The sequence below is a fragment of the Copidosoma floridanum genome, unplaced genomic scaffold, assembly GCF_036245765.1.
Source record: "Copidosoma floridanum isolate Cflo_tuat_1 unplaced genomic scaffold, Cflo_Japanese_pri ptg000004l, whole genome shotgun sequence".
Lineage (NCBI taxonomy): Eukaryota > Metazoa > Arthropoda > Insecta > Hymenoptera > Encyrtidae > Copidosoma > Copidosoma floridanum.
The window spans coordinates 11,026,217-11,047,838 of NW_028321881.1; the positions used below are offsets into that span (position 1 = coordinate 11,026,217).

Genomic DNA, 21,622 nt, shown 5'->3' on the forward strand with positions numbered 1-21,622 from the left:
CACGAGCCTATAACACTGATTTAGCTACTCTTTTGCATCTTTGATTAAAACAATTCTCTTTTATCATCTGAATTTTGTTGTGCTATTAGCAGTTAACATTTCTTACATATTTAGAAAAATTCCTAGATTAATATCTCCTGACACGACGTTGTAATCGACTGAGACATGCAACATACCATTTTTGGTTGAATTATATACATAAAATGTAGATCCGTTACCTTTACAATATGTTACAACTGTAAATAAATAATAACAAAAAACTACAATATCTTTAGTTTTATGATTTAACTGTACTTAGACAGGTACATTTCTTTAAAAACTATTATTTAAAAATTTTACTGATCGATTTGAGCATTATACTGAATACTCAAATTTACGTTTTGAGTATAAGTATTAAGGTCATCTATATACAGTATAGAAAGAGTAACGAAATGCGTCAAAAAAGTATTAAAGATATTTGTTTGACTACTTTTTTTGAAAAATATTTCTCCCAGAAAAATAATTAAACCATTGAAAGTTATTTCACTACACTATTAGTAGTATTGAAAGTATTTATTTAGATTATAAGTTGGTAAGTATTTTTTAATAAAAAATAATAATTTTGCAGACGTGGATACCAGCAAGAATATTTTTCATTGCAAATGTTCAAGTGCGGTATAGTTTTCTCAAATCATTTTACACAAATAAAACCATTTGATTTCTCTTCCAGAGATTCAAGTTTTTACTTTAATGATTAAAAACTACATAAATTGATAAAAATCAAAATGTATTGATTATTATTATTAAAAATCAAAATATATTATTATTGCATTTTTTATATTGAATTAGCGCCGATTGAGTACTTTTGACCATCCCCCAGCTTCTTCGTTCATTGGATTTGGTGATTCTTTATCTTCACTTACGGAGCTCGAGCCTTGACATTGGTTTTCATTTCTGAAAAATAAAAAGAATGTTTTGTTTAATAACCCAATAGTTGTTTTGTAACTTAAACTGTCATATCTAGAATCCAGTACAATATTTTTTCAACAAATCTGACAAACCAAATAGGAGTATTTACGTATAAAAATAAGATTTGTACATTTAAAAGTTTAATAGTACGTATTGTAAGATTATTAAGAATTTTTTTTATCTCAATTAACGGGAAATGACTGTGAAATTTTACAGTATTTAATAAAAGAAAATCAATGATACTTTGTCGAATGACATCTTTCAAGCGAAGACTGCGGTTCTTAGATTTTCTAGTTATGGTTCTGTGTATCACAATTAATAAGGATATACAATTTGATATTTTTCCATCGTCAACTTATATCTGTAGTATTGAAGTGCTTACTAAAATCTAGTTGAAACAATTATTAATTTAACATAGTCTACGACAATGGAAAGTTATACGTAAACTAGTGGTATTTTACACTTCTCTACGCATACTAATTATATTTTCTCCATTGGAAAGTTTCAACAACCCTACAAGAATCTCCTTTAAATATATACATAAGGAATCAATGAACGATCACTTGAGAACCAATAAGTAGACAGATCTATATTACGATAAGGCAACGTTTCGCTGGCCTCATCAGGACGAAATATTACATTGACTCTAAACACACAAAGAACATGCAGTAAAATACAAAAATTTTTCAACATCAAAGAAAAAATTAGCAACTATAACAAAATATTATCATCATTGCGTAAAAATTGGTGCTACTGGAACAATACGACTGAAAATTCATTCTAGTCAACTTCACGTCTATACTGAGCAATGGTCTGACAGTGTTTGTGCACGATGATTAACCCACACAGTAACAACAACAAACGTAAGACCACTCAGTGTCTATCACTATTCTACAAAACGCGCCACAAAGGTAAATCAACCCTACTAAGCATATCAACGTCTTCTTTCTCATTTAAAGTATTTCTATATAAATTAATATAAATAATTTCTGACAACAGTCTTTTTTTGTAGTTAGGTTCTATATCACGTATTTTTACGGAGTCCCAGTTAAAATTGTGTCTCAAATTACTTGAATACTCAGAAATAACTGTATCTTTTTTGTATCTTTTAGAATGTTCTTTTATACGATACTTGACCGCTAGTTTGTCCGTCGTTTGTCCAACATAACTAACAGGACCGTCTCTACATAAGAACTTATAAAATACCTCTGTCGTATTCAGTTTAGATGTTTGGTCTCTATCTAATTTTATAATATTGCTAAGAGGTTTATGAACCGATAGAATTACGCGGACATCATGTGTCCTAAGGCTACTAGTGCATTTTTTAATAATGGTTATTGACGAACGAAATTAATTTGAATTGTTTTATAACACGATCATGAGGATATGGAAAAACTAAATTAAGAGAAGGTTTATTAGATAAAGCAGAGATGCGGAATTTGATGTGTCGACTAATAAACAAGGTCGGGTGATCATCATTAAGGAGCGATTGTCTTACAATTTGTGTACAATCACTGTGAAAACTACGATGCGATAAGAGAATAGCACGGTTAACAAAATTGTTTTTAATATATTTTTTTTTGAGAGAGGATGATTAGAAATAATGTTTCAGGTACGGAAAAAAAACATTTCTTTCTCGAATCAATTTTTAATGATCTGAGAATTTCAAATTAATAATGTAACATCAAGAAAATTAATACTGTGATTGTGCTGAAGTTTATGTGTGAATGTTAAGTTAATGTGATAGTTATAAACAACAATTGATACCGTATCAATATAATTCATACGGATACGTAGTATCGTGTCGTTGACGTAGCGATAGTAGAGAAGGGGGCACTATTGTATTTATTTTTTAATAGTCATAGGAAATTTGATTCACAATAAGTCATCATCAGATCTGCAAACAATGGTGAAATGGGAGAACCAATAGGTTAGCCGAATGTTTATTGATAGATGGTGCAAATTCTAGATGAATTTTAAGTAATATCTTAAGTACGTGGTTTTGGTCTTTTACACAATGAAATTTCACTATTGGTGGCACTGAGCAGCAGTGTCTTTGCGTGTTCCTTGACGTTTGAATGCAGAGTTCTTTTTATAATGGTAAGGAGTCAACGCGAGTGAAAACAAAAAAAGCATTAATTTAAACTTTTTTAAATATTTTTTTTTTATATTTATAAACATTTATTGCTCGAAGTTTTGCGTATTTTAATAAAAAAAAAAAAATTATTTTAATCCTTTAAAAATATGTTTTTTTCATATGTATAAATATTCATGGCATGAATTTTTGCCGTCTCATTTAAAATACCCACATATTTATCTGACTGGCTCAGGGTAAGTGTAGATGGAGGCTAGGGGTCTGCCAGACTGGCTTGAAGCTCAGAAGAATGAGAGGTTATGTGTGGTCACGTGATGAACTTTTCTCTCTCACTCTAATGAGCTTCATTATAATGAGAGAGAAAGGTTTATCACGTGACCACATTTAACTTCTCTCTCACTCTTCTGAGCTTCAATACCAGTCTGACAGACTCCTGGACTCTATTTTAATCCACCCTCACGTTTTTTCAAACGTTCTACTTAACTCTAGTTTAATTTTACTTTCAAATTTTCGCGCCGTTTAGTAACGCGTCACTTGATTACAAACATTTATTCGATATTTTATCTTGGAAATTTCTACTTGACCTATTTGATTATCAAGTTTCTTGTGTCTTATTTAACTTTAAAATTTTCGCGTCTGTTCAGTGACGTCAATCAATGAATAATAAATTTTTTTGATGTTTTATCTGTATCACGTATTATCATCTGCTAATGATTAAGAAACGATATTAATTAAGAAATGATGTTAGTTCAGAAATTATACTGGTTATCCTAAAAAAAAAATTTTGGTACATCGTCCGAGATTTCAATGCGGGACCTTCGATTATTAATCATATGCCTAGTGTAGTCTACTGCGCCATAGCGCCACTTTGTTCTCGCTGTATAAATACCAGTACATATACGAACTGCCCTTCCACATATGTACGTATACTTGACAGAAAGAAAGAGAGAAAAAGAGAGAGAGAGAGCGAGAAAGAGAAAGATAAAGAAAGAAAGAGAGCGTGCGCTTGCCACTGCATGCATGATACGCTGTACTATACTACTCGCTGTCGAGAGAGCATGCGGTGGTAGGGGGGCGAACAGGAACGAAGGTGACAAGAAAAAAAGTGACACTTTCTCCTACTTTTACTCAGCAAGGGCCCTACATAAGAAGCTTCGCTTCGAAAAAATTCAGTTGTTTCTGTACATACAAGTATAATTAGACACAATATTAACCGGGACTCCGTAAAAGTAAAGTGACATAGAACTTAACTACAAAAAAAGGCTGTTGTCAGAAATGATTAATATTAATTTACATAGCAATACTTTGAATGAGAAAAAAGACGTTGATATGCTTAGTAGGGTTTACTTACCTTTGTGACGCGATTTGTAGAATAGTGATAGACACCGAGTGCTCTTGTGTTTGTTGTTGTTACTGTGTGGGTTAGTCATTGTGCACAAATACTGTCAGACCATTGCTCAGTATAGACGTAGAGTTGACTAGAGGACTTTTCACTCGTATTATTCCAGTAGCACCAATTTGTAGGCAATGATGATAATATTTTGTTATAGTTGTTAATTTTTCTATGAAATTGAAAAATTTTTTTATTTTACTGCATGTTCTTTGGGTGTTTAGAGTCAATGTAATATTTCGGCCTGATGAGGCCAGCGAAACGTTGCCTTATCGTAATATAGATCTGTCTACTCATTAATTCTCAAGTGATCGTTTATCAATTTCTTATTCTGTGTGAACATGGAAGACGACTATAATTTAACTCATCTATTAAATAAATACATAACCTGAAGGATCACATAAAATGCAAAATGACTCTTTGTTTTGCATTAATGTTAGATGAATCGCTTTTTTAAGTTTAATTCGATCAGTGTTGTAATACAAACAATTTCGTCAAATGTTATAATTTGTACAGAAAATGTATAACTAAAGTTAAAAAATGGTATAATAAATAAATTTTTGACAAAAAATAAATTTTGTTCCTTGTAGGTATTAATAACGAATAGTAGTCACTTGGGGACTTAAGAAATGTACCATTTATAAGAAAATCTGCAAAGTAGTTAACGTAGCTATACACACAGTGTAAGAAATACGGTGGGTCCAAAGGGCAACTTTTTACGTGTGATGATTATGTTGTAGTGCTACTGCGAGACATCAGGTGGCGTGTGAGTAAGAAAAGCAGAAAAAGTCTAGTCTAATTAATTTATATTCACAAAGATATAAGGAATATCAGATTTTTTATTATATATTATTTTGAAAGTAAACAAAGCATATAAGTACTTAAATTTTTTTACCTGGTAAAAACTTTTTTTTAACATCTTTAATTACTTTTATTTTATAAAATAATAGGCAGCAAAGTGTTTTACACAAACAAAACTAATTTATATCAGGACTACATCAATTTGGGATAGGAAACTAGTCCATTTTTACAACAATTATTTATCCATGGGTGCTTTAAAAACAGACAGTTTTGCATCCCTAGAATCCTAGTACCTTCACATTTTTTAATGCAACACTTGTTTACAATTCGAAATTTTTGACTTAAACTCTAAACCTACATTGTGTGTTAATATGGAGCGTTTAAGCGTATAAAGTAGAGGGCCCAATACTCGACCACTCTACACAATTTTGAGGTTGTTTTGGCCAACAAAATATAATACGTATAAAAATTTAGCACTGTGACTGTTGGAGAGTACAAACAAACTACTTAACTTCATAACAATACAAATAAAAAAGAACATTTCTTTCTAAAATTTAATGGCCTTAAAGGTTTTACAAACGCACCTTTTTTACCCCAAAAGTCGATCACCTAAAACTAGATGGAAACAACACTCGATCAGTCTAAACCCCAATACTCGATCAGAAGAATCCAATAAAAAGAATTGATTCAGTTGAATTAAATTTACTCACTTCAAAGAGGTATATATATATATGACATATATTATTATACCTGTGTATAAATTCATACATATACATCACATCTACTTTTTCGACATAAATGCCTCTGTTGGCCAGCAGAAACACTACTATATATTTATCGCTCAGCTAGACGTGTAAAGCGGAGGGCCTTTGGCCCATTCGACTATCTTACTCCATGACTGTCTATTATATATTTATCGCTCAGCTAGACGTGTAAAGCGGAGGGCCTTTGGCCCATTCGACTATCTTACTCCATGACTGTCTATTATATATTTATCGCTCAGCTAGACGTGTAAAGCGGAGGGCCTTTGGCCCATTCGACTATCTTACTCCATGACTGTCTATTATATATTTATCGCTCAGCTAGACGTGTAAAGTGGAGGGCCATTGGCCCATTCGACTATCTTACTCCATGACTGTCTGTCATGACCCAAAGAAATACTTATGTTTAAAGAACAAAATATACAAGATCAAATTAGGAAAAATGACAAACACGAGTAATAGAATGGTTTGAATGAAGTAAAATAGACAATTTTTTGTTTGTTAAAAATTTTACCTAGAACACTTCTAATAACAAATTTAAAAAAAAACTCTCCAATCGGGCTCTTGCATAAAAATTCTATTTAGCCCGTCAGGTAGATCATTACATAATTGTGAATGTTACATCTTGTTTTCATCGAATGTCTGGAGTGATATGCAAAAATTTTGTCATTGGTATCATAAAAATGAAAAGTTATCTATATAAGTTAGTATTGTGATGAGATTTCGTCAGTGATTTTCAAGTTATAGATAAATAATTCGGCATGTCAAGTCACTACTAGTGCTGCGTGGTGGCCAAACTTGATATCCGAACCTCCTGCACTACTGATGTTCAAATGCGTACGCGCAAAGCTGTCAAGTTGTGTATTGTATGAGCGAATAAAAACAATAATTTTGAGTATAAGTAAAAAAAACGAGTGGCGGACTGTAGTGTTTTTGACTGCTGTAGTAGTACATTATGTGATAATGTTATTTTACACATGTTACCAAAAAATGCGAGTATTCGAAACGAATAGATTAGGAAATGTGGCTTACCCTTAAGTAAAAAACAGTTGTATGTTTGCGGCCTACATTTTTTAAGCAGTGATTATTTCATATGTAAGTGGTTTGTTGTTTTATCACTGAAACTGTCAGGAATAGTGACATGAAATAGAATTGTTATTTAATCATTGATTTTTTTCATATTTTAATAGCATTTTGTAACGATTTTAGGAAAGCATCAAAGAGAAATGATCAAAAGAAATGCAATTCCTCCTCATTAACATCAGTGCAAGTAGATACTTCTATTATTGATTTTGGTGTTCTATATAAAGGATTTTTTAAATTAAAATATTCTTAACCATACTTCACTTTTATATAAATATAGTTAAATAAACAAGAGCAACAATGACGTGCTTATAGTGTCCACCCTAACATGCTTTGTAATAACATTCACAGTCTATTATTTTAGTATTATAGATAATACTTATTTTTACTTTTAACTCATGCAGAGGTCCATATGAATCACTTGATATCAGGCATAGCAATGTTAACTCAATTTTTTTTTACTAGTTTCTGAAGTTAGGCCACAGTACATAAGATGCTGCGCATTAGCTACATTTTCCGATTAATATGTTTTTGCGATCCTTCCCTTACGTAATCTATTCTTTCTGTGATAGAAATTAAAAAATCCATCGCATTGAAATATACGAGGTTTCAAACTCTAAAATGAAGCAATGGCCTAAGTACTTCATGCGCACTCGTTTGAACACCAAAAGTGCAGGAGGTTCAGGTACCAAGATTGGCCCCCACGCAGCACTAGTTATGACTTAACATGCCGAATAAAAGTGCACCTTGTCTTCTTTGCGTGCCTCATCTTTGTACGGATAGACAAACCTGCATGGTAGTCAGTCAGTTGGAGTTCTGTGATATTTCTATTTGACCTAATCAGTACGAAACTAACGTTATGGTTTTATATACTATTTGGAGCATGCTTACTATTTGAAAAAGTACAATACAAAACCTTGTTCTAAATTTTTCATAGCGTTAGCTTGATTTGTATAATGATTCAAACGTACATAATTTTTATCTTAAACTTTGATTGTCGTTAAATATTTTATTCTGTAGTATCAAATTATTACAGTGAATAACATTACAATATCCTTATAACCTGTAGAAAAAACACTACTTTGCAAACGTATACAAATAAATAAATAAATAAATAAGTAAATAATGTTTTCTAGATAAAAGTTACTTGATAATTACATTGTTTATTTTGTACATTATATCAATTTATTTTACTTGTAGTGTAAATTGTATAGTCTAAATAAAGGCCTTATGGATGCACTAATGTGTTTCAGTGTCATTATTTTTCTATTTTTATTCAATACTAGCTTATCTGTCGCACGTTGCTACGTTCTGAAAAATAATGAATTAAGGTGCTTGTGTTTGTTGTGAATACCCGACATTTTTTTTTTTTTGTCAGGTGGATATGCGAATAAATCTTAAATTTTTCCAACACGTGAGCTGGCTACATGCAGTTATCTATGTGAAAAGCATGAATTTTCTAAATTTGGTCCAGAAGCTTGTAGCAACTTTCTTTGTGCTTTGTTCGTCATCACAAAAGCGGATCGCACAGAAAACTGCAATCGTTTAAATTTTAATGGCATATATGTTGGCATCATAGGAATTCATAGCAACAGTACATCTTTTCCCTAGAATTTTTTATTTGAAATTATAACTTTGATAACATTGGTCATCATATTTTTCACCGAAATTTAATGTCAAAACATGCGGTGGGATACTTATCAAATCGAGTGAATTAAAAAGTTCCGTTGTATAATTGATACCTGACATCTTCGTCTTGATTCAGCACAGTATGAATAGACTTGTACGTTGCTGCTTCACTTTGCATTCCACTCCAATTTTTGAAATTAATGTCCCTGACATTATTGTTTCTAGTAACCAGTATAGCACGGGCACTGAGCTACTGAGAACTTATGTAATTCCGCACAATAATTGGGAGAAGCTTTTGAATTGATTCGTCTTTGTTTGGTATTATTATTTCAAATAATCACCCAACAGTAAAATAAGTGTTCCACGAAACAGCTGTTTATCACACCTCGAATTTCGGAGTGTGAATTCAATAGCTTTCAATCATTTTTTGTGAGCCATCGTGTATTTTTTCAATGTTATAGGTTCACATATTTTTAAGCAGCCTTTATTGCCTTAATGATGGACTATTTAAAAATTAACGATCTCGCGATACGCCTCGACTACGCGCAAAACGTTTTGTTAATTCTTTCGTTCACTCACGCTGTAAAATTGTTTAAGACCCCGTCAAATAACTTGAGGTAGCCAATATCAACAAAAATAATATAAATAATTTAAATAAACAAAATTATTACATCAAAAGAAGTTTATTTCTGTTATTTTCAAAGGATCAGTATTACATTGTCTCATTCTAAACATTTGATAAACAAAAAATCAACAACCATTAAGAGAATAACTTATTTCTTATACATAACCTTTATTTTTTTAATACTTCTAAATATCTATATAATTTAACCGTACTAAAAAAATCATTCTCAATAAATAGACATTCATTTCAAATTTTGAATTATTTGTGACACCCAAGCCACAACACACACGTGTATTGACCCATAAACTTTCGCAGGAGCTTCCGTAACAACCTTCTAAAATTTTACTTCGATTGAACAAATAGTGTAGTGAAGCATTAAGGACAAACAGGCATTTATTTTTATATGTATGAATAGAAAATTCATGTCGGAGTGGTTATTCGGCTTTTAGCAAGGAACACTACGTTAATATTTAATAGGTTGGTCATCCTTTGTCAGTCAAAAAAGGATGATGGTATTGTGTCATGGGTGGTGGAAAAATGTAAGAAACACTTATTACACAGTATACTTTATAAACATAATAAAACATTTTACATGAACTGGAAAAAGTGGGCTGTCAGCAGCATCCAACTACTTATAGTAGTGTACTCATACTAACAGTTCAGCCCTGCATATTCTCTAGGCATGCAGTGACTGCAATGCGCCAAATGTTAATGTGGAGTAGCATTATATAATAGTATATTTGCGTGTCCATGTATAAGTGCTACTACTTGTAATAAATAAAAAATAGACACCGCGAAAGATGATTCAGTATTATTTATGACTTACTCGAGCTAAAATCATCCCGTTTGTGTTGACTTAACACCTTTTAATATCAAACATAACCTTAAACTAAATATTTTATAGACAAAATAATCTTTTTTTCTACTGTAATATTATTTAATTATATTGCAAACTGTAAGACCTATGATTATTCGTAATGAAATAAGATAATGAACAAAGACTATGAAAAAGTAATAAAGAAAATAGTCAAGAACTGAACTAATATTGAAAATTTTCTTAGTTATTTCTAAAATGAATACCAAATTATTAAAAAATAATTGAAATACGACTGCAACACATAAGCTTGATTGTAAATTTATAATACTTCTTTAAAGATTGAGTATACCCTTTATATACCCTTTGAAGTTTCAACATAACCTTACATTAAATACAAAACGAATTAAATTAATTTCTTTTTGTAAAAAAATTGTAGTGCCGTATCGTGCTGATTCTTGGAAGATTTACTTCTCACCGTAAAACAAGTAATTGAACGCAGATTAGAGAAAGAAGTTATGTAGTATAGAATCATCAACTTGACTTCCCTTAATAACTTATTTGAATCCTGATTTAAAAAAAAGACTGCAAATATGTTTTAGTATAATTAACGACTCCTATAAGCCTTAATTTTTGCTAACTAATTAAATGTCTCTGAAGTTTAAACATAACCTAAAAAATGCACTAGAAACAACAATATTTCTTCGTATAATAATTGCATTGTATCATATTGTTGACAGTTGCGACATTGATTATGTCTAAGAGGACAAAAGAACGAGCTTAAGGTAAAAAAAAATGAATGGAGAAAGTGTCACAGTTACACGCCTTTCTAATTTAAAGTCAAGTTGAAAATGCATGGAGTACTGAAAATCACTCCAATTCATTTCATAATTCTCATTCTCTACGTTTAAAACATATTGGCAAACAGAAAAAAAAGGTTGTTGAACAAATTTTAAAACTGCAATGCTAAATAAGAGTATATTTCTAACTTAAGGCAGAAAGTACAACTTGCGCACCCGAAGGGCGCGGCTATTGTATGTTTGTGCCCAAGGAGAGAACAACATTTTTTGGAAAGTGCCACTTGGCACCCATGGGTATACTTTCCACCTTAGGGCGAGAACAAACTTTCGACCTGGCAGGGCCAAAATGTTTCTTCCCACCCGTGGATGAAAATTAATTAGTGAGGGGAAAGTGCGCCCTAGGGCGCAAAGCACTTTGCCCGTGGGACGAAAAAAAAAATTACTTTCAGAATTAAAATATTATTTTTAGTCACGCAAGCACTTCAATTTTTATTCTGACCAAACAGTTTTGTATGTACTATTGACCATGTAATTAAATGTTGACTTTAAAAAAAAGAAATTTATAATATGTCAGGCATCTACATGAATTTAAAAACAAGAGCCTAGATCTGATACCCAATCTCTATGATGTTAAGGACTCAATTAATTTACTAATTTACCGATCACTTTAATGCTATTACTTAGTAATCCTCATTTAATATACTCATGCGTTTTTTTTGTAATCAATTTTTTCTAATCTTTTTTTTTCAGACACTATTAAATATTTGTTAGAATGTTATGGGTTATTTATAAAACGATTAAACAAATCCTGGAGCCTTTATATTCTACTAGACTGTCCTGCATGATCTCTGATATGCGATCAATGCCATGGTTCACTGGCATTTTTTGAATAAGTAAGCTTAGCTGCTAGCTATAATCCTATTTTTAAAATGTTAGCATTATTTTCAGTTTTCAATATTCAGTAGCTCTTCGAAATATTGTCACACGAAAAGCTACGTTTGAGTCAACTCGCTTTTTTCCGCTGTGTTATCGTCCTCTTGGTAACTTTTTTTACCCTTTTTTTGACGACCTACATTCATCGTTCTTCTAGTCTTCATATTTACTGTAGAGAATTATTAGTACACTTACTTTTTGACTCACTTTAGCGTTTTTTATGTAAAAATACAATCGACTTCATTATGGTCCTTTTCTTGTAAACTTTCAAAAAAGCTCACTTTTTGAAATAAATCAGCAAACATGCGTGAGCGTTCAATTATCAGTGTTTATTTATTGAGCTAGCTAGTTTGAAATAAGCGTGGTGTCAGTTTAGGTATGCGAAAAATCAAAAATTTTTTTTTGAATTTAGAAAAATTGTAATTTTTAAAGTTGTAATGATTAATATAAACGAATTCTTCATTGAATTCTACGGTTTAATAAAAATTTAATAATATATATTTACAAAATATGAATGTACTCTATACTTGTACCTATACCATAAGATACTGCATGAAAATTCACAAGATATCGTATTATGGGTACATAATGAGTATTATTTATTTAAGTGTATGGTTAAAATTCTATATAAACAATTGAATTTCAAACGAAAAATATTTTCCAATAATAAAAGTACGATAAATTTATTGCACATTAAGATACTGTTAAATAAGAAAAACATAAAATATTCTACAGAAATCTTGATAAATACGTTTAACGAGGCTTAAGCAAGGATAGTAAAATAATCATTAGTGACATATTAATTGTTTGTGACTTGATCAATATTGAATTATGTATAAAAAATATTACTAGTGTTAACTTATTTCTTATATTAAAAAAAAACAATAGATGTATCTTGACATAACTGAGTTGATTTGCTTATTATTTATATTACTGAAGATTATTTTTTAACTACAAAAGATATGCTTCATTTTCTAACCGAGAAGTAATCATTTAAAAGCTGTATGAAATGCTTTTTATCGTGGCAGTTAAAATTCGTTTTTTATTTATCGATTGGGTACACATATTTAAAGTAATCAAGTTTTAAGAATTTTAAGATGTTAGAAACTTCCTGACACTCAATTTTCTGATTTGTTTTACATTTTACACGATTTGTCTTGTTCTCTTAGATGTTATCATTGTTATAACTGTTGACTACATGATACCATCCCATTATTATACAAAAAAATCTTATTGTATTTACTGCATGATTTTGTAGAATATGTTTGAACTTGAAAAGTATTTAATTAGTAAACGAGGATTAAGGCTTATATGTCAATAATAATACTAAAACGTCTTTTGCATAGTCAATTTTTTAAAATAATTTTTTTTTCTTCTAGATTATCAGGTTCCGCACAACTTATTTAGGTAAGCCGAGTGCATAATCCTAGGCTATATACCTTTTTTTTGTAATCTGCGTGAAATTTCTTGCTGGATGGCGAAACATAAGTCGAACAAGAATCAACATAATAGGATATTACAACTTTTTTACAAAAGGAAATCAATTTAATTTATTTTGAACTTAATTTAAGGTTATGTTGAAACTACGAAGGATTGACTAAATCTTGAAAGAGGAATTATGAATTTGTAAACAAGATTTTTATGTGTTGCAGTCGCATTGCAATTGTTTTTTATTAATACAAGAAGGATAATTTCAGCACGATTTAATAAAAAAACAATACTTAACCTCTTTTTCAGGGTCTGTTTTTTTTTCTTTTTCATTCTTGTGTCTCACTTTTTTTGGTAAACCATGAGGTTTAAGGCAATTTTTTTTTGTAAGTATAGTATCTGTTTATTTCTCAATGGTTTTCCCGTATTCAAGATTAAGCATCCTCCATACTGAAAAATTTTTTTTCGTACATCTATTTTTGTTCAGGAGATTTTAGGTTGACATTAGGAAGTGCGTACAGAAAATGCATCGCTGCCTCAAATTAAAGGATTTAGTCTCCTTGGTTGTGATACTCAATTATAAATGAATTAAATATTTTTACCGTTGACAGTTACATTATTTACTTTGCATTAGTTACATTATTATACTTTGCACTACGAGTCGAAGCATACGGTCTAAAAAATAGGTGCATCGTATTATAATAAATGAGTTGTTATAAAAATGTTCATGGCAATGGAATTATGGGTGAATCTAGTAAATTTTTAGAATTCTAAAAAATATAAATTTTTCTTTTAATCGCGGGTTTAACTGAAAACATACCACGAACGAATTTATTTTGAACTTCTATACAGAATATTTTATTTTCTTAAAGTCATACTACAAAATTATTTATATTCTCAGCTGTATCAAATCTACCATTATAACCTTTTCATACTTGACAAATTTTGATTCAGCAAATTTTACAACCTTATATAATGAGATGAAAATTTTTACATAGGCTCATGCTTGGGAAAAATAAATAAAATATAGACAAATCTAGTAAATTATCTCATTTCAAAACTTCGTCATTTTATTTTTTTTTTTTTTTTTTTTTTTTTTGGAAATTATGTACTCAAATAAATCAAACCTTTAAAATAACTTAATTTCAGAATCGAATGTTCAATATGGTAAAATTCTTTAAATGAATAATTCTCAACTTTTTTATTTATTTCTAATCAATAGAATCTACTATTTTTAGTTAAAAAAAAAAAACTCATAAAATTTGTGTTTAGTTACTTTAAGAACATTAGTATGACATTTTAAAAAACAAAATTAATTTTTCAATTATTACTAGTAAACTTATTACTTAAAGTTTCTGTCGATATACTGCATTACAGTCGTCATCTTGCAGCCACCATGTTAGATCTCGAAAATGGCCATAAAGCATACGAAAGTTAAGGGCATTTTGTACATCGGCTAGAGTTTCTACTCAACTGATCATCTTACTATAGTAAAATTCTATTATTTTTTCACTAGAAAGTTGTTTTTACTTGAAACAACAAGAAGATCTACCATGCTTATGCTCTAGGAAATTTATTAAGCTGCAATTTATTGTAATATATAACAAATTAAAAGAAAAAGTTACATGAAAATTACTCACACTCATGAAAAAGTAATAAGTTACCTATTATATAAAATGTAACTCTTTTTAAAAAGAAAAGCATTGAATGATCCGACATATAAGTAGGATTTCTAAAATCGTAAGACGAACACGTGTCTTCTTATATTTTTTGTAAATAGTTAGTTTAAAAACTCAAGTTATTATGACCAGTAATACATAACCTACGAATTTGTGAACTTCGAGTAAGTTCAGTTTTTGAATTGAATGTTTACAAAAACCATGAGAGTTCGTTTTACTATTTGAAAGTTCTGTTCAAATTTCAGGTTTTTTAATGAATTACTTCTTAAGAAAAGTTACTTTTCATAAAATACGTACACTTTAGTACTCTTTTATGATTACGGAATGTAACTTTTCTCTTCTAATTTGCAACTGATTATAATAAATATGTGCTTCATGGATTCATTTAAGTACTAGATTGGCGAGTATTCGTGTTATTTATGTTAAAACAACGTTATAATGGAGTGATAATAGAAATTTTCTAAAGTGAGGTAGTCAGTAAAGTAGAAACTCCGACCGACAGACTGAGTGCCCTTACAGTCTTTTAAGTCCATTAGTCAATTTTTGGGATGGACAAAGGGTAAGAGTTCACATAACGGAGAATGATATATGTACGTGGTAGTTGTTTATGCGGATCATTCCACACAACCCCTCTACGGCCTTAAATTATCTCTCCTCCAAAAAATAACAAAAAATAAAGTTTTAAATATCCCCGAATCGTACATGAGTAAAGTGTAAGAAAATAATAATGTTTTAACGAATTACGAATGTATCTCTGTATGTTTAAAATAGTCGAGAAAATAAGGCACAAAATCAGGCCAAACAAACTCAAACTGGTGCAGTAAGATGGATCACGATGGAAATTTTTGCATTCAGTTCGTAATGCTATTACGAAACTTTGTGAAGATAGTTATTTTTTGAGATTTGAATAAATGAATTATTGCAATAAAAATACTGGTTTTAGAAAAACATTGCTAAGAAGCAATGTATAACAGTTCGATAACTCGGTCAATTAAAATAGAAATGAGCCCAATTTTGTTACTGTAAGGTTTGTGAGGTATCCCAGCACGATCATGCAGTCAACGACTTGTCGTCTTTTGGACTCATTTGTGAAACACAAAGTCAAAATCCTTACTTGGGGGTTGTGGGATTCGCCGAGCACGATTATAAAGTCGGTGACGGCGTCCGATGCTCCTGGGGTCCAGGACGGGCGTCAAACATGTCGTCTTCTGGACTTTTGAATCTTATTCGTGAAACAACAAACCAAAATACTTTCACAGGAGTTGCAGGGGTCACTGAGCACGATTATGCAGTCGGTAATGGCTTTAGAAGCACCTAGAAGGTTAGATACACTAAGCGTATGAGCCCTCTATAACGGATGTACGATCGATAACAATGCCTGAGTATTGATGAGACGTGAGTTGTTACTATCTGAATCAACTATGTGGATAAATAAACCCAAGCTACATACCAGTGAGCACAATATATGGATTGCAAATTTACCAATATCTTCTCAATGAATTATTAGCAAAGCGGTTAGCACCACCGGCTCAAAATGTTTTCTAGCCAATCGATTGTTAGTTTTTGAAGTTATACTTCTATAAGTGTGTTATACGCTAGAGTGAATCAACGATTTCAGAATTCAGAAAAAAATATGTGACAGAAGTATATTTTTCATTTTAACTCCACCTTAACCCCACCACATTTTGCCACACCGCCCACACCGGCCTCATAGACAGCATACCACGCCACACCACGCCACACCACGCCACCTTAGCACACATTTTAAATTTTACAGAATTAAATTTTTTATTTTTTTATTCAAAAAACACCATTTTCAGTTTTGAGTCAACGATATTCTGCACACGAACCGAGATCCTTACCCACTCTGCTGTGAACGGTTCTCATACAAAAAATTCAGTTACTTTTTACAATGGTATAATTCGTAACTTATTTTTAATCTTAGTATTTATTCACTGTTTATAAATTAATTCAATTGAATTATAAATTATATTAATTAATAAATAACGCATTTACTAAGGTGATTTTTTTTTTAAATAATTTTTTTCAAAACTTATGAAATAAATTTTTTTTTAGCAAAACAACTTTTCTATGTATTAGTAAATTTTTATTTATGTATCATTAACTTTTTTATTAAATAATTGTCTGAACAATGTTTTCATTTTTTAAGCAGTTTGACATCTTTCTCATTTTTTTTTTTCTATTAGTAGTTTAGTCATATATATTGTACGAATGCATTAATTGATTTCTGTAGCGTTTTATTTTTTTAAAATTTTTTCATTTGTGACTTAAGTGATTTTTTGACTGGTGGAGTCACAATGAGCGGGGTGAAAATTAAGAGAAGTAAAAAGAGAGCAAATATGCATTAATAATGGCAATCAGTTTTCTTACATGGATATCCTCACATACACGCTTTAATGCACACTCGATCCCTTATTTTTTGTTTTATAAAAAAAAAACTTGTGAATCTATTTGAAAATTTAATAGGTTTATCTTAAAGTGATTTTTCACGCTAAAAAAATTTAAAGATTGCTACAAATCATACAATTTCATTCTAGGTGAGTTTTTCGTATCGTTTTATGTGAAATTGAGATTTTTTCAAAGTAAACATTTTAAAAAAAAGGTACAGTTGGAAAGATCAGTTTTTTTGTGGGTATTTTTTAAACTATTTCAAATATATGTTCGATGTTAGAATAATATCTGTCAAAGAAATCTGTGTGTGATATGCTCTAAAGCGACATCCACTGCTATCGAATACTAACCTATTGAAGATAAAGCGGTACTATAGGTTTTCTTAGTCTTTTGGATACAAACATATTGTGGGTGATAAATATGGACTAGGAATGGGTGTGGAATGAGTGTGTGAACGTATATGACGGATGTGAGCATGACGTTAGAGATGTAATCGGCGTAGGCAATTGGAAGTTGTTTGAATTTATCGGAGAATTCGATAAAAACGCACAGTCTTGTATAAACCAGCAAAGCAGCACGTCGAGCCATGGCTGTTGTCTAACATATGGTCCATCCGGTTGTTTTGAGAACTGTTTAAAACCATCAGTGTGCGATAGCAAAATATTTTGAAGCTTGCAGATTTTAGAATTTGATGTGTAAGAAAATACCTACATACATAAACAGGCTGTCATCTAACCTTCAACAACTGCAAAAATCACAAAATAAAAAGCCATGTTTTAATTGAAATCATAAAATTTTTATGAATCATGTCTCAAAAAGTTTATGATGTATGATTTCCTATTAATTTTTTTTTTAACTTGATGTACAACTTATAATGAACAGCAATAACTATAAGAATTAGAAAAGAAAAAAATAACAGGAAAGCAGTAAGACTTACAAAATTATATTAATACTCACTATTATTTTAACTTAAACGGTTTTTACTGTTATAAAATTACGTGCTATAGTTATTAATTTTTGTCTGTCATGCACTTAATGTTGATATAATTGTTTATTTGGGAAAAATATTTCTGAAAACTTTATGAAGTTTTTTTGATGATTTTTTATTCGAGTGCTGTTTGATTTTGGAAAATTATTCAGAATTACAATATGGACAACTAGACTTTAAATGTATAATCATTATTCATTTTTATATGCTTCAAATTAACCGTTGCTTTACAAGCTCATTTAATGAAGCCTTACTTTCCTTAATTTTTAATATTTTTCTTAAATAATGCTCATACGAAAGTAGCTGACGTATTGACGTGGATTTAAGTATTAATCAATTGAGTATTGTGAATAAAACAATCAATAAATGATGATAACATTAAAGTTTTCTGCATTAAAATACGACAAACAGGTTGGTTTTGCTGTGTACAATTATGACTTTTTTTATTGACCTTAGCAAAGAGTAGCAATTACGATGAACTAAAGTGCCAGTTTGGCTAACATCTAAACAACAAAATAATGTAATAGTCTTTGTAAGAGTTAACAAAAAACTTTATATAATATTTTTAGTGATCATATTACTGTTCAAGATAAATTTAGTATATTTATAAAAGCTTATTAGTACATATTCATTTTTGTTGTTTTATCTAGATATATTTTATTTGTAATATCTAATAGTTTAAGATTATTCATCAATTCATCAAATAATTTTATAGCACATATGTAACTGTTCTTATAACTCACAGTTTGTGTTATTTTTGGTAATAGTATGAATTTATTTTTAGTTATAATATTCGAAGTCTTATATTGATTTTGTAATTCACTGTAATAGAATCGTATACATTCAAAATCAAAGAGCTGTTTTACCGATAAAGGTTTGTCGATTATATGCCTTTTTATTACAATTTTTATAAGTCTGATTTGTATTTTCTGTAGAACATTAACATGGGTAACATATGTACTAACCCAAGCACTTATTCGCTCCGAGCCGATGCAGAGGTTGTGCCCCCTCTAGCCAAAATCAGGCAAAATTTCTCGCATGTAAACAAACGGTTTAGAACATATATACATGCGTATAGCTGCTTGTGATTGGCTAAATAAGACAGCAGGAGAGGATCGTCGTTCTCTCTCTAGCCTGCCAAGTGCCAATCACAAGCAGCTGTACGCATGTATATATGTTCTAAACCGTTTGTTTACATGCAAGAAATTTTGCCTGATTTTGGCTAGAGGGGGCGCAACCTCTGTATCGGCTCGGAGCGAATACCGTAGCTTATTATGCTGTGAAAGAAAGCATAAAATATTATTTTTAGTATATCGCAGTTCATGCATTTAGAGATTTTATAAAATACAAATACTAAATACTTAGTTTTTTAAATAATATTTTTAATGCATTTGTCCCATTCTAAATTGAAATCAAAGATTAACCTAAAATACTTGTAATATACAATCCTTTTCATTTTTTTATCCCTGATTTTAATATTTTTTGTCTGTGGTACGCTATTACAGTAGTTTACAAAAGTCATAAATACTGTTCCATCTAAATTCAGCGAAAGTTTATTAAAAGCCAGTTAATCGGCTGTCTGTGCCAAATATTTGTTCATATTACTTTCGACTTTACTCCAAGAGTCTCCAACAGAAATAATTGCAGTGTCGTCAGCATAAGACATAATACAACCATTAGGCAAAGCCGTTAAAAGATCATTAACAAATATCATAAATAATAAGGAACCTAATATTATCCCTGATGGTACCCCAATATTAATTTTCTTTATATCACTTTGATCTTGTCCCATTCTTACGCACTGTAACCTATTGCCAAGATAGATTTTGGTTAAGTCTAATGTATTAGCCCATATACTGTAGTTATACAGCTTGTCAAGCAATATAGAATGACTCACAGAATCAAAAGCTTTGGCCAAATTAATACAAGTTATCGCAATTGCCCTACTTGTACCTAAGTTATCATATCATATTTCAGATGTATAATTTAGCTAATTTTTCTGAAATTGCATTTTTTTCTTCTTTCTTATCTTTGTCATCTCATAAAAATTAACCTAGATTTTGACAACATTTATGAACGTATCAACTTTGTCTTCACTGCTCAAAGAATAAATAGACCCGTTTATATTATTGTGAGTACGAATAAGCTTATAGAAGCACTTGTTAGATTTATTAATCATTTCACTTTCTTTTAAATTGCAGTGAATTTTAGAGTTTTTTTTCCGCATATAATTTGATGCGATTATCGCTTCGCTTTATTTAATCTTTACAATTCTGTTCAGCATATTTGTATTGCATTGGTTTCAAGTCCAATTCTATTTTAATAGGTGATGTAGATTGATTAAAATGTTTTAGTCAAAGTCCTTTCAAAATTTTACACTATCCGTCGAGTATGTCATGCAAGGCTCTAAATCAGTTTAACAGTATCAAAGAGCCATTGCGCAAGATTTGTATTTGGTTATAGATATGAACTTGTACTTACAGCTTTCTAGCTACTGTAAATTTACTTTGTCATAATTTTGTAGATTTTTAAATTTACGATCCCACAATTGTTATTTTAATTTGTATAATTTACCTGAAAATCTGATCGATTGATCACATGAACATTATTTAAGTTTATTACACTCATTTGGAGGGCAGTGCAGCGTACGGGCGTACCGTTAATAGTGTCCGTACAGCGTGTATATTTTTGTGGTGTTCTGTGGCTGAAAAAGTGAATAAAGAGCGGTTTAAAGATAAAGAAGTAGGCAAAGAAAGCCTTAAGTACGTAATAAGTTGTGGCTGAGGATAAAAGAAGGTGCATGTAAGGCTGGAAAAAGTGTGGTGCATTTTAAGGTAAGATAGGTATAGCTGTACATAAGAAGTGTATAATCGTTAGTAGGAAGATGGCGTTAAAGACAGATAAGATGGAGACGGCAATAAAACAGCTAAACAAGATCGAAGTGTTAAATGCACGCATTTTAGAACAAGAAGGTGGTGCACAGCTTAAATCCACCCTGAAGACAACACAGTCAAAACACAAGGCAACAGAAAGAGAGGAAAAACTGAGAAAGGAAGAAGCAGTTAAGACGAAGGACATTGGAGTCAACATTAAGAAAAAGGGTGAAAAGTCAGTGAGTAGAAAGCAGTTTAGCCAAGATGATTCTGGAACGATATCTTTTGAAGGAAAAGGATATCAGAGAGGGTGAAACGGTAATGCAGGCAGAGCTTAAAGAATAATTTTAAAAATGCAAACAA

General features: G+C 30.7%; 1 protein-coding gene across 1 annotated transcript in view; it reads right to left on the reverse strand.

The window, feature by feature from the left end:
* Window positions 1–709: 709 nt before the first annotated feature.
* eIF3a (eukaryotic translation initiation factor 3 subunit A) overlaps window positions 710–21,622 on the reverse strand; it is a 225,592-nt gene continuing 204,679 nt past the window's right edge. Inside the window, exon 6 of the mRNA XM_089597506.1 lies at window positions 710–933. Coding sequence (XP_089453632.1) covers window positions 825–933 — 109 coding nt within the window. The 3' untranslated portion in view covers window positions 710–824. The remainder of the gene's footprint in view (window positions 934–21,622) is intronic.